Source organism: Budorcas taxicolor, chromosome 14 (assembly GCF_023091745.1).
Source record: "Budorcas taxicolor isolate Tak-1 chromosome 14, Takin1.1, whole genome shotgun sequence".
Classification (NCBI taxonomy): Eukaryota; Metazoa; Chordata; class Mammalia; order Artiodactyla; family Bovidae; genus Budorcas; species Budorcas taxicolor.
This window is the reverse complement of record NC_068923.1, coordinates 94,397,661-94,411,319: the sequence shown is the minus strand read 5'-3', so window position 1 is coordinate 94,411,319 and position 13,659 is coordinate 94,397,661. Positions and strand designations below refer to the sequence as shown.

Below are 13,659 nucleotides of genomic sequence, written 5' to 3'. Positions count from 1 at the left end.
CCACCCCATCCGTGGGGACACTGTTGCCCGCGAAGCCGGACTCTGGGGCCAAACAGTTGGGAGCGCTGCGCGGCAGCTTCCCTGCAATCCCACACTGTTGTGCAGATTTGTTTTGTGTGTGAAAGTTTACTTTTGCCTTATTTGGTAATAAATTGCTTTCAGATAACTTTGATAATACTTGTCTCCCTTCTCTTCAGCGTCATTGTATTAGTATTAGAATAGGATGACCTATGCTGCAACAACAGAGAAGCCCTCGAGTCTCAGTGGCTTAAACACTGAAGCCTGTTTTCCGTTCACACGTGACTCGGGACGCCCTCCGCCATGGATAACTCGGGTCCAGGCTCTCTGAGTCACGTGACCCCTCTACCGCAGCATCCTTCATGTCCCACTCCACGGAAGGGGGAGAAGGGCCGTTCCACAGAATGTTCTATAGGTAGCCTTGGAAGAGGCGTCCATAGCTTCTTCCCACGTGGCTTTGGCCAGAAGTGAGTCACACTGTCCCTCCCAGATGCAAGGCCAGCTGGATAATACAGACTTTTGGTGTGCCCAGGAAGAGGAATCTGGTTTGGGAATCAAGAGTGCAGTTAGTCCGCAACACTCACACTCCCCTGCCGGTACGTGCTGAAGAGAGAGCCGTGTGAGGTTACCCTATTTTCATTATATGGTAACTAGAATGATATCAAGCCAGACATATGGTAAGCTCTTTACGTGAATTATCTCATTTAATTTGATTTTCACAACAACCTCATGAGGATTATGGGGATTCAAGAGAAGTGCTGTGGAAATGGCTGGTGCCAACAGTTCTTCATTTCACTTGCTGGCGCCTTTCACATTCCGCAGCACAACTGTCCGAGAGAGGGCACTCACGTAGCGCCTAGGGACGTCTTTAGCGGCTATGCTTGGAAATGGAGCATTTTGTCATGGAGCTGTATGACAGGGATGGGAGATTTACCAAAGTGAGTCTGCTCAAATCTTCAGTGATAAGACGCAACAACAGTATGGGGTGAATATGAAGCAGACAATTACAGGGCATAAGGATGAGCCTCCCGAATCCTGTGATTTAACGGGGGCTGACTCGCAAAGACAGGGCCTTGGTTGTGTTGTTTGTCGTCCAGCGCGCACCCACAGCAGATACAGCCTCTCCCGGTGGCTTCTCCGGGGCAACGTCTCTGGCGTGGTTTTTCCTCCACAGTTGTGTTGACCCTTCCCCCTCCCAGCCAGCACACCGGAGATAGACCTCAGTACTCACTAACTGCTGGAAGAGCCTGCTGGAGGCTGATAAGGAGAAATAACAGATTTTAAGTCAAAATGGGGAAGGAAAAGAGAGAGAAAGTCAGTTGGTGTCAAGGAAACAAGGAGGGATCAAAAGGAAACAGCCTCGCCCTCCAGCTCACAGTCAGCACAGACTCTGTAAAAAGGAAGCTTTCCGTGAACTCAGCCTGGACACTAACCATGGAGAGACTTTTCACCACGAAAGGCACTGGGTGAGAAGCTGTGCAAGCACTTTTCATTTTTTTGCAGTAGAATTCCCTTCGGGGTGGCAGGGGTCGGGGTGGGGGGAGACTCCACCGGCATATGAGAGGAGTCTGTGTCCCTCCTGGGGGGCCTGGGCCCGAGAGCCCACGACTGTCCCACCAGTCCCGCTGGGCGCACCCATACGTGCTTTGTTTCTGGACTTGCTGCTTTTCATAGGAAGAGGCTGACATCACCCAAAGGCACCGCCACAGAGCTGATGCGAACAGAAGGCCTTCCCGGGGAGTGAGAAGAGGGCACTGCAGCCCCTCGGGTGAGCATAGCTGGGGGGAGTTCTGCTGCTTCACAGCCTGGGGGCTGCAGTCAAGCAGCTCCCTAACAATCCCGTGCATGTGTTAAACAGCCACAGATAGGCGTCGCCATCAAGCTTTCTCCTCCTGGGCACCAACAACCTTGCAATATTCACAGCCCCTTTCTTTCCTAAGAAAAATCTATCAGAGTAACTTAGCTAGGGTGTTGGGGGAGCCTTCCAGAATCAGATGACATGCTCCCATTTCTCAGTGAAAACTTCAACACGCTCTTTTTTAAAACTATTTATTTATTTATTCTTCGGGTCTTCGTTGCTCCTCAGGCTTTTTTCTGGTTGGGATGAGCAGCGGCTGGCTCCTCTCCAGCTGTAGGCCTGGCTTCCATTCTGGGGGCTTCTCTTGCTGCCGAGCACAGGCTCGAGGGTGCTTGTACTTCAGTAGTTGCGGTGCTCAGACTTAGCTGCTCCAAGGTATGTGGGATCTCCCCAGACCAGGGGTCAGACCTGCATCTCCTGCACCGGCAGACAGATTCTTAACTTCTGGATCACCAGGGAAGTCTGACACATTCGTCTTGACTTCTAATTCATGTACGGAAAGCACAACAGACCCAAGAGTGAAGAATTTGTCAGGGATGAAAAGACAGCAGCAACCCTCACAACCTGCATTAAGATGCAAATTTCATTCACACATTGTGTGTACACGCAGTTGTGCGTGAGTGCAAAGTCTAGCTGTATCACCACGCTCTGGCCTTGTGTTCTCATGATGGAGGTTCTAGGGGAGGCAGAGGATCAAAAGGAAAGGTGGAGTTGATGAAACACCGTGAGATGCATTAGAAAACGGTTACCTGGGACAATGTGCAGAGAGGAAATAAAACAGTGACATGCGTAAAACGCTTGGGCATACGGTGGACATTCAGTAGCTATCACTGCTGTCATCGAGAAACTTTCCCTAGAAGCCTGGAGTCCTGGAGATTTGCCTTGATTCCTTTTATGGTGGGTCTGTGACCTGAATACCCTGCAAAAGAAGGAACTGTATACATGTATACACAATGGAACCCTACACAGCCCTGAAAAGGACTGGAGTTTGGCCATTTGCAGCAACATGAAGGGACCTGGAAATAAGTCAGAGAGAGAAAGACAAATCCTGTGCGATACCACTTATGTGTGGAGTCCAAAAGACCCAACAAACCAGCGAAGATAAGGAAGTCGACGCACAGCCCCAGAGAGCAAACTAGAGGCGACCAGTGGGGACAGGGAAGCAGGAAGGGGCAGGATGGGGCGCGTGCACGCTCAGTCGTGGCCACGCTTTGTGTCCCTGTGGGCTGCAGCCGCCAGGCTCCTCTGCCCACAGGGTTCTCCAGACGAGACGTGGGTGCCATGCCCTCCTCCACGAAGACTGGGGTAGGGGTTACAGAGAGAAGTTCCCTTTACCTCTTCCTGTCCTTGCTGCAAATTTACTTTCCCCAAGAAAGACGCCATACTGAAGGCCTCCTGTGCCCCAGTAGATGTCAGTCTGACCTTACGGGAGGACCGAGGGGAAACTAAGACACACACAAGCCTGCTTCCGGGGCGAGGACGCTCTCCACGGGCCGTCTGAGAAACAGGAAGGAAAGAGGGACAGCACCAAGACTTCGAAACCCCCTTCCGTCTCAGGACAGCACACTGTAAGTCTGAGACTTTTACAGACACATACTTCTATTTAAGAAACATTAATTATCGGAAGGATTGATGTTGAAGCTGAACCTCCAATACTTTGGCCACCTGATGCAAAGAGCCAACTCATTGAAAAAGACCCTGATGCTGGGAAAGATTGAAGGCAGGAGGAGAAGGGGACGACAGAGGATGAGATGGTTGGATGGCATCAACGACTCAAAGGATGTGAGTGTGAGCAAGCTTTGGGAGATGGTGATGGACAAGGAAGCTTGGCATGCTGCAGTCCATGGGGTTGCAAAGAGTCAGACATGAGTGAGCGACTGAACTGATGGTGAAACATGAGGGAAGGGGCAGGGCACAATCTTTAAGAGAATGACGTAGCCACAGGATATGACGAAAGCTTGTTAGAACTAACTAGATCCGAGATGGGAGAAGACCTAGAAGGGCTACTTCCAGCAGACCTTGACCCTCAATTATGAGCTCCCTGTAACATATTAGCATTCTGAATGACACAGCCACCAGTTTGCAGCTAACTTTAAAGGCCAAAAAGTGTGCAGTGGTCCAAAACCTGGAAATGCCCACCCCTTCCTTGAAAGAGAATAATCCACCCATTCATTAGCCTATAAAAACTAACCATGCCACATCTAAGGCCTTTTTCCCTCGTGGCCCAGCTGGTAAAGAATCTGCTGAATCCGCCTGCCATGCAGGAGACCTGGGTTCTATCCCTGGGTTGGGAAGATCCTCTGGAGGAGGGAAAGGCTACCCACTCCAGCATTCTGGTCTGGACAATTCCAGGGACTATGTAGTCCCTGGGTTCGCAAAGAGTCAGACATGACTGAGCGACTCTCACTTTTGGATGTTATATATGACTTCCAGCAATGCCAGCAGGGCCCTGAGGGCTCCTGGTCAGGGAGGGCTTTCTGTCTTTCATTTCTTTCAGCAAGACTCCAAGCTCCCTGACCTTCCCTGAGTTCCAAAGGGCAGAACAGTTGCTAATCAAGGGAGGAGCAGTCAGGAAACCACCCGAGGCAAGATTACAGGGACAGGAGAAGCTGGATTAGGAGACCAGATGCCTGAGACCCTTCACACCCTAATCTTATCAGCAGCCCCACCCTTTGAAACAGAGAGAAGAAAGCAAGATCCTGCCTGCCTGTGGCTCAGGGTCCTGCCCTTTGTGACCCCATGGACTGCAGCCCCCCAGGCTCCTGTGTCCGTGGGATTCTCCAGCCAGGAAGGCTGCAATGGGCTGCCACGCCCTCCTCTGGGGGATCTTCCCGACCCAGGGATCCAACCACGCCTCTCACGTCTGCATTTGCAGACCGGTTCTTTACCACTAGCGCCCCCTGGGGAGCCCTGCCTGCCTGTACAGCCTCTCTGATCTCCAGGGAGGGGGCGGGTTCGTGAAGCGCTAGCCTACCGTGTGCCCCCTTTGCCTGGCAGAGAAAAAAAGTCACTCTTTCCTTCTCCCCCGTGACTCCGTCTCAGTATTTCTGTTTGGCACTGGTGCACAGAGAGTCAAGATTTTGACACCACCAATAATTTGTGCGTCATAATAATCAGAGCCGTAGCACGGTAACAGTTTCAAAAACATCCTGGGCATTATGAAGACACCGATGTAATACGTCAGGATGACAGACTACTTCTCACATTTTTTTGTGCTTTATGAGCTTTGCAGCAACTCAGAATTCTCAATATCATTGACCAAACAAACATTTGACAAAAATTAAGTTTCAGAGTTTGGAGAAGATACTGATCGACACCTATCACTTTTATATTTCAGATGGGCAACTACTGTGGTTCAACTGCTTTGAAAGGGAGTTGAATGTGACCTCCTAAAGCCAGTATTCATGCGTCCTCTGACTCTGCTAAGTGGATTTCTAAGAAAAATTCCTACACTCGTCCCCAGGAGATGGTACCAGACTGTTCATAGTAATCCTGCTCACAACAACCACAAGCGCAACAATGGAAACAACCCAAATACCCACCGCCAGGAAACCAGACAAATAAACAGAAAGTTTAGGAAGCCGTAAACAGTGAACTACAATCATACACAGAAGTCTAGAAGAATCTTAGCAATATAATCCTGAACAAAAACAAGAAGCTCCCAGAAGTCTATGTAAAGCTGGATGTTCTTTGAATACAGTTCATTACAAAACAAAACACAACACAACACCCCAAACAATGATTAAGAACAAAAAGAACAGAGGCCTCCCTGGGGTCAGTGGTTAAGACTCCATGCTTCATTGCAGGGGCACAGGTTCAGTCCCTGGCTGGGGAACTGAGATCTACACGACACGTGGCGTGCTCCCCCCCCCCCAAAATGAACAGCAGGGGGAGTTCCCTGATGGTGCAGTGGGTAGAACTTAGCGCTCTCACTATTGCCTGGCCAAAAAACAAAAAAGAACAGGAGAACGGTAACAATGTTCACCACCGTGCTCACTTTGGGTAAGAGAAAGTGGGGGCAGGATCGGGAAGCGACAGCACGTAAACGTAAGGGTTTGTCACTGTTCTGCTTCTGGGGGTGGATGGTGGTTTGTGTATCAGCCCCAGGATTGCATATCCTCCCCCTCTCTATAGAGAGCAGCTTTCTAGAGACGGCCTAAACATGACTCGTGGGGCTGAAGGCAGGGTCCTGTCTGCTCCGTCTTGTACCCCTAGTTCAATTCAGTTCAGTTCCCCTGTTTCCCATGAAGTGATGAGACCGGATGCCATGATCTTTGTTTTCTGAGTGTTGAGCTTTAAGCCAACTTTTTCGCTCTCCTCTTTCACTTTCATCAAGAGGCTTTTTAGCTCCTCTTCGCTTTCTGCCATAAGGGTGGTGTCATCTGCATATCTGAGGTTATTGAGATTTCTCCCAGCAATCTTGATTCCAGCTTGTGTTTCTTCCAGCCCAGCGTTTCTCACGATGTTCTCTGCATATGTTAAATAAGCAAGGTGACAATATACAGCCTTGACGCACTCCTTTTCCTATTTGGAACCAGTCTGTTGTTCCATGTCCAGTTCTAACTGTTGCTTCCTGACCTGCATATAGGGGTTCAAGAGGCAGGTCAGGTGCTCTGGTATTCCCATCTCTTTCAGAATTTTCCACAGTTGATTGTGATCCACACAGTCAAAGGCTTTGGCATAGTCAGTAAAGCAGCAATAGATGTTTTTCTGGAACTCTCTTGCTTTTTCGATGATCCAGCGGATGTTGGCAATTTGATCTCTGGTTCCTCTGCCTTTTCTAAAACCAGCTTGAACATCAGGGAGTTCACGTCGTGTCTGACTCTTTTGGGACCCTGTGGACTGTAGCCCCCAGGCTCCTCTGTCCATGGCGTTTCCCAGGCAAGAACTCTGGAGTTGGTAGTGACTTCCTTCCCCAGGGGATTTTCCTGACCCAGGGATCAAACCCCTGTCTCTTGCGTGTCCTGCTTTGGCGGGTTCTTTACCACTGAGCCAAGAGGAGAGAGCCTTATACATGCTGTTCAGCAAAACACATGCCCTCAGGGAGGCTTCCTGAATGAACGAGCAAGTGAATAAATGAGAGAAAAATGCAACATTCTTTTGGTTAGTATTGAATATAGTCTGGATAACCACTCACCTCCTTACTTATACCCTGCATGCACTGAATTGTGGAACTGATTCCCTAATTAGTTGAAAATAAAAAAATAACTAACATTATTTCAAAATAGCAACCACATAGCATTTTTCCATATAGACTATTCCATCAGTCAGTTCAGTCGCTCAGTCGTGTCCGATTCTTTGCGACCTCATGAATTGCAGCACGCCAGGCCTCCCTGTCCATCACCAATTCCCAGAGTCCACCCAAACTCATGTCCATTGAGTCGGCGATGCCATCCAACCATCTCATCCTCTGTCGTTCCCTTCTCCTCCTGCCCTCAATCTTTCCCAGCGTCCGGGTCTTTTCAAATGAGTCAGCTCTTCCCAACACTCAATACATGTGTAGGGAGAAAATGATTTCAAATCAATACAGTAGAGAAAAAACCTTTTTAATGCACTTTTTTTTCTTTTTTCCAGGCAAAAGAGCTTCAGAAAACATCCATCATTAAGTAGTTTTACAAATGGCACTTTTGGTTACATTAGAGAATTGGACACCAGCCCCACGTGTGCTCTCTGACAGATTAGTTGTAGATCAGCTTTACAATGCAACTCTTTCTTAGGATAAAAAAATGGTTAATTTTCTCTAAAGAAAGGAAAAGCTGAAACCTTAAAGGCATCATTTTAAAAATTTAACATTTATTTCATGCTATACTATTGTCATATTATAATTTTAATTATTTTGCTGTAACTTTTAAGAAACAGAGAAAATAAATTTCAACCTAATTTAAAAATAAACATATATATTAAGTACATATATTAATGCATTTCACAATACCATATAGTGATTTTGATTATGAACTTCCTTTTGGTACACAGTAAATTTGTCCTCTTGGTACTGAACTGAGGGAAAACACATTATATCTGAAATTCTTCTTTGAATGAGTAAAACCATGGTCAATGATACCAACAGACTCCAACCAATTTGCAAAACTGAAATGATCTTGGGTTATTCTGATCACAGATAATCAAAATGAAACACGATTAATATTGAACAGGAGAGAATAGTCAACACTATTCAAACAGATCTTAAAGCAGATTATTTTCATGACATATTTGAAAGGAATGAGTATTTGGGAAAGTGAGACTCTATTTTGGACTGAAAGCAGTGATTTTTAAACTATTAATTGTTACCGCTCCAATGCATTCACCTTAAGGCAGTGTGAGGTTGGTCGTATCTAATCTACTCAAACACGGATCTCTTCATGTTACCCACCATTTCTCGACCAGAAATTTATCAGTTCATATAATTATCTGACAGAGGTTAATAAGAGAACATCCGATAGCAGAACCAGCCCCAAGGACGGCTGCGGTTTCTCTCTACAGCAGAATCAACCAACATGGCTTTCAAATCAGCACCGAAAGTACACATGTGCTCGTGACTCGACGTCAAGTGATTTCTGTCTCCATCACAGACACACAGACACCTGGAAACCCAAACGTGTCTTCTCTGGGAACAAACTAAGCCATTTCAGAGATTCTCCATGAGCGATCTCAACTCACACACAATTCCCCACAACGCAGACACACACATACGTAGGAAATAAAAGTTCTTCAAAATCCTGCTTCCTCCTAATTCGGAATAATTCTTGGTGTTCCGTTTAGGACTGGAATTTCTGAATTTTAAAGCAGTTCAACTGTCAAAATGCCATAAAAAATATTTACTTTTTAATATGCTATGATTTAACAACTCAAGGCCTGAGTTAAAGAACGTATCCTTCACTTTCACGGGTACACGGCACAACCACGTGTCACGAACAAGCCAAAGCCAAACGCCCGTCTTCCCCACCCCGCCCTGCACTGGGGAGGCCACGCTGAGGACTCGCGACTGCAGGGAGGGAGGTGCTGGGCCCCGGCCCGCCCACCAAGACCGCTCCACGCCTCAGCGAAAGGCAGAGGGCAACACCCGCGCTGCCGGGGCCCCACACAGCACTGCGGCTTTAGGATCTCCTGACTTCAGTTTTCACTGGGCGTGGGGCTTTGTTCACAAGGTTGCACTTCTACCCAGCGGGTGGGCAGTGAGTGGCATCTGGATTGCTGACGTCTTGCAACAGCGAGGTCACTCCTTAGGCCTTCACTCAAAAGGGAGTATCTACTCTGGGCGGATTAAAAACGGCCAGACTCTCGGCAGCTCCTCCCATCACAGGGGCGGCCTGCTTTCGGGCCTCTTGGTTCTGGGCTAGCTTTGTGACTTGCACCAGCCAAGAAAAGGCTACGGAAGTGACCCTGGGCGGCTTCGGGCGGGTCCACAGAAGGGCTTGCAGCTTCTCTTCTTCCTCTCTTTGGCGCTCGCGGCTTCCCCAGTGGCTGAGAGGTTAAAGCGTCTGCCTCCAATGCCGGAGACCCGGGTTCGATTCCTGGGTCGGAAAGACCCCCTGGAGAAGGAAATGGCAACCCACTCCAGTATTCTTGCCTGAAGAATCCCATGGACGGAGAAGCCTGGTAGGCTACAGTCCACGGGGTCGCAAAGAGTCGGACACGACTGAGCGACTTCACTTCACTTCACTTGATCTCCTGAGACCTAACAAGGAAGCCTGGGTCAGCTATGGGGAAAGACCATGTGAGTCCAACGGAGGAGTCTCAGCCACAGCCCCAGGCCACAGCCAGACGGAGTCACAGAGCCAGCCCCCGCCAGCCAGCCCCGAGCATCGGCCCTGAGCACTGACCTCAGGTGCGCGTGTGAACTCAGCCAGGACACCAGGCTGTGCTCAGTCACCCTAGCACAGCTCTGCCCGAAGGCCAACCACAGGCTCCTGGGCGAATCAGGAGTGTGAGAAGCTATGCTCCGGCCTGACTGCTCAGAAGCAGTGGAGAGCTGACAGCCTGCTCTGTGTCAGGAAACGTGCTAGGCGACGGCAACGCCTGACACAGTCCCGTTCTGCAGACGCTGAGAGAGATCTCCGGGAGACAGCACGGGGGACGGGACTGTTTCCGAGGAAATGTCAGCAGTGCTGGGATCGCGGGAGGCTGGTGTATAGGGGTCCCCGGGAAGTCAGAGAAGGGCATCCATCCCAGAACCAGGCTGCTGGTGAAGATTTCCCAGAGGGAATATCTAAGACAATATCTAACGGGAGTTCGTAAGACAGACCGTTCCAGGCAGAGACAGAGAAAGGATAATATTCCAGGGAGGAAAAACTGGATGTGCAAAGGCTGGAGAAAGCTCAGCCAGGCCCTCGGTGAGGAGCACTCACAGGGTGAGGATGAAGTGTGGGCTGGGGCCACGGTTCAGGGGGCGCTCTCCTGAAGCAGAATTCTCTGGCTTTTGGGCTTTAAGCTCAGGGTGGTGGGAGCCAAAGGCTTCCCTCCCTTCACCTTAGTATCCCTTCCTTCACCTGGGCCTTCATCTGAGCAAAGACATCAACGCCACCCTCTGAATCAAAGAAAGCCTTTCTCTGCTGCTTAGACTGGCTGAAGGGACGTGGAGCTGGGCCAACACCCGAAGAGTCATCAGGTCGGCAGCAAAGGAGCAGCGGCCGGCGGGAGGATGCCGTCCCCGGAGGCCTGCCTCCTCCTCGAGTCGGTGGTGAACACCCAGGCCCAGAAGGCATCTGGGACGACCTTTAAAGAAAGCCTGATGGGTAACGCCTCCCCTGGACTGTTAACAGCCTCGGGCCTTGATGAGCCCGCTTCCTCCGCTGTGACACGGCGATGCGGCCGCCGCTGACCGCCCGGGTCAGCAGGAGAGGCCGCAGTGTGCGCGCAGCTCGGGGGCAGAAGGCTGCGGAGGGCTGGGGTGGGGTCAGGGCGCCTGCACTGGACAGACGGTGCCTGAATCCAGGCTGTCGCCCAGGAGTTCCTGCCGCGGTGGGGCCTTAGAGACCTCCTCTAAACTTGCTCAGACTGAGCGAAAAGTCCGAAACACCAGGGCGATTCTAACTGCCTCGCGGGTCGTGATGAGCATGGAGAGCGGTCACAGCGCCTGGTGCACGGCGTAAACGCGCGGGCACACGGAGACGCCAGGACTTCCCGCGGCGGGGCTGACAGGACTCGCGGTAGATTCTGCATTCCTGCAAAACCCTGCTCTCGGCCTAAGGCTACAGACGAGAAAGGTGGGTTACCAGAAACACAGAGAGCTGACATCTTCAGCACAGCGCGTCCACTCTACCAGAACCACCATGTTATAACCCATCACTAAACAAAGGCCGAGGCACAACATGCGCACTTTGTTACTACATGATAAGAAAGTAGCCTCGTCATTCAGACCGCGTTATATGAAAATAAAAGGAATTGGGCATTCCCTGACTCCCTAATTTGGCACTCTGAGAAACTTCCTCTACACACCAAGCTCCAAAATGCATTTTCTTCAAGACCAAAAACAAAACCAAAAAAAAAAAAGACACGTGCATATGTACAAGTGGGCTAAAAAGTTACAGCACAAGAAGGTGCTTTTGGCAAAAAATAATCCCACCAAATAAGCAGCATGTCATGTTCCTAGAAGGTGTCACACTAGAAAGCTAGTGAAAATTCAGGCCAATAAGGCAATTTAGTTTCAAGTGTTATCATATATGGGCCAAGTTCCAGAATACTTCACAAGGGACAGCTTCAGCGTGAGATCTTGGCAGAAGCATGATTCTGAATTATATATGTACATACAAACATATTCAGAATTATTTCTAGAAAGCTGCTCTTGCTGATTGACAGAATGATCCAGGCTCAGAAAGAGAAAACAGAGCCCACATAGTTTTAAGTAATTCTCTCTCTCTCTGCCCCACCCACGTCATCACAAAGGGTTTGCTTTTTGACCACTGCCATGACTGAAAACACACATTAAGTTAGAAGTTGATACTAAAGGCAGGAATTAAGAAAAAGTCAAAAAACGCTTTAGAACCTTCAAAACGCCAGTTAACAAGTACTATTCCTTTGGATGTTGCTTCAGTTTGAAATTCAGTGAAATCGAGATCCTCTAATAAGCAGATCCATGCTCGTTTTGGTGAGAGTAGAACGTAAAGTCTAGAGAAACTACCGTATTGATTCCCACGAAGGCAGATTTAGCACGTTGCTGTTTTGGCGAAAGAAGCATCTCAACTTTTTGTGAACCGAGACCGGAAACAACGGACGTGAACTACAAATGGAAGTTGAGTAAGGCAATGCAACTATGCGGGAAAAAAATTCTATGTCTGAAACTTTTTCTGCACCGACAGGTGTTGTCTTTTTCCCTTTTTTCTTTTTTAAAGACATACTCCCTGGTTCTCCTGCATTCAACAGGGCATCAGCGCAGGAAACTCGAATGAAGACGCGAGTGTGCGGAGCGCAGATCCGCGGGGCCGCCGCCGCCGCCCCGCCCGCCGCGAGCCGCTGCCCGGCCCGGGCTCAGCACTCCAGCTCCTCCATGACCTCCATGACGATGGTGCGGGGCCCGGTCAGAATCAGGTTGCTCACCGTCCGGTAGCCCACGTGCAGCACGTTAAGCCCGTTCACAGAGACGACGAACTGGCAGACCTGGAGGGCAGAGACAGAGCATCTCCTGAGTCCCGAGGCGGCCCCGGGCGAGGGCGCGGCGCTTCCGCTCCGCCGCACGGATGGGGCGGAGACGGCCGCGCGCGGCGCAGCGAGGCAGACGCGAGGGGCGGGCGGGAGGCGGCGTCGCCCGCGTGTGGGGCCCGAAAAGGGCGCCAAGGAGCGCATCTCCAAGGCCGCAGCGGTCACAGATGTAGAAAACAACTCAGGGTTACCAGGCGTGGGGGGGTAAAGTGGGAGGTTGCGACGAACACCCACAGGGGACTGTAGCGGGGCTTCCCCCGCAGCACGGTTACCAGGGGTGCGGGGTGGGGGATAAAGTGAGGGGCGGGGGATAGAGTGGGGGGTGGGGGATAAAGTGGGGGGCGGGGGATAGAGTGGGGGGTGGGGGATAGAGTGGGGGGCGGGGGATAGAGTGAGGGGCGGGGGATAGAGTGGGGGGTGGGGGATAGAGTGGGGGGCGGGGGATAGAGTGAGGGGTGGGGGATAGAGTGGGGGGCGGGGGATAGAGTGAGGGGCGGGGGATAGAGTGGGGGGTGGGGGATAAAGTGAGGGGTGGGGGCATAGAGTGAGGGGCGGGGGCATAGAGTGAGGGGCGGGGGCATAGAGTGGGGGGCGGGGGGATAGAGTGGGGGGTGGGGGATAGAGTGAGGGGCGGGGGATAGAGTGGGGGGCGGGGCATAGAGTGGGGGGCGGGGGATAGAGTGGGGGGTGGGGGATAGAGTGGGGGGTGGGGGATAGAGTGGGGGGTGGGGGATAGAGTGGGGGGTGGGGGATAGAGTGGGGGGTGGGGGATAAAGTGAGGGGTGGGGGATAAAGTGAGGGGTGGGGGCATAGAGTGAGGGGCGGGGGCATAGAGTGAGGGGCGGGGGCATAGAGTGGGGGGCGGGGGGATAGAGTGGGGGGTGGGGGATAGAGTGAGGGGCGGGGGATAGAGTGGGGGGCGGGGCATAGAATGAGGGGCGGGGGATAGAGTGAGGGGCGGGGCATAGAGTGAGGGGCGGGGGATAGAGTGGGGGGCGGGGGATAGAGTGGGGGGTGGGGCATAAAGTGAGGGGGTGGGGGATAGAGTGAGGGGCGGGGGATAGAGTGGGGGGTGGGGGATAGAGTGAGGGGCGGGGCATAGAGTGAGGGGCGGGGCATAGAGTGAGGGGCGGGGCATAGAGTGAGGG

At 51.2% G+C, this 13,659-nt stretch overlaps 1 protein-coding gene across 2 annotated transcripts in view; it reads right to left on the bottom strand.

The window, feature by feature from the left end:
- Positions 1–7,416: 7,416 nt before the first annotated feature.
- Positions 7,417–13,659, bottom strand: part of DEPTOR (DEP domain containing MTOR interacting protein) — a 162,973-nt gene continuing 156,730 nt past the window's right edge. For both annotated transcript variants that reach the window (XM_052651523.1, XM_052651524.1), the window contains exon 9: positions 7,417–12,469. In XM_052651523.1, coding sequence (XP_052507483.1) covers positions 12,341–12,469 — 129 coding nt within the window. In that variant the 3' untranslated portion in view covers positions 7,417–12,340. The remainder of the gene's footprint in view (positions 12,470–13,659) is intronic.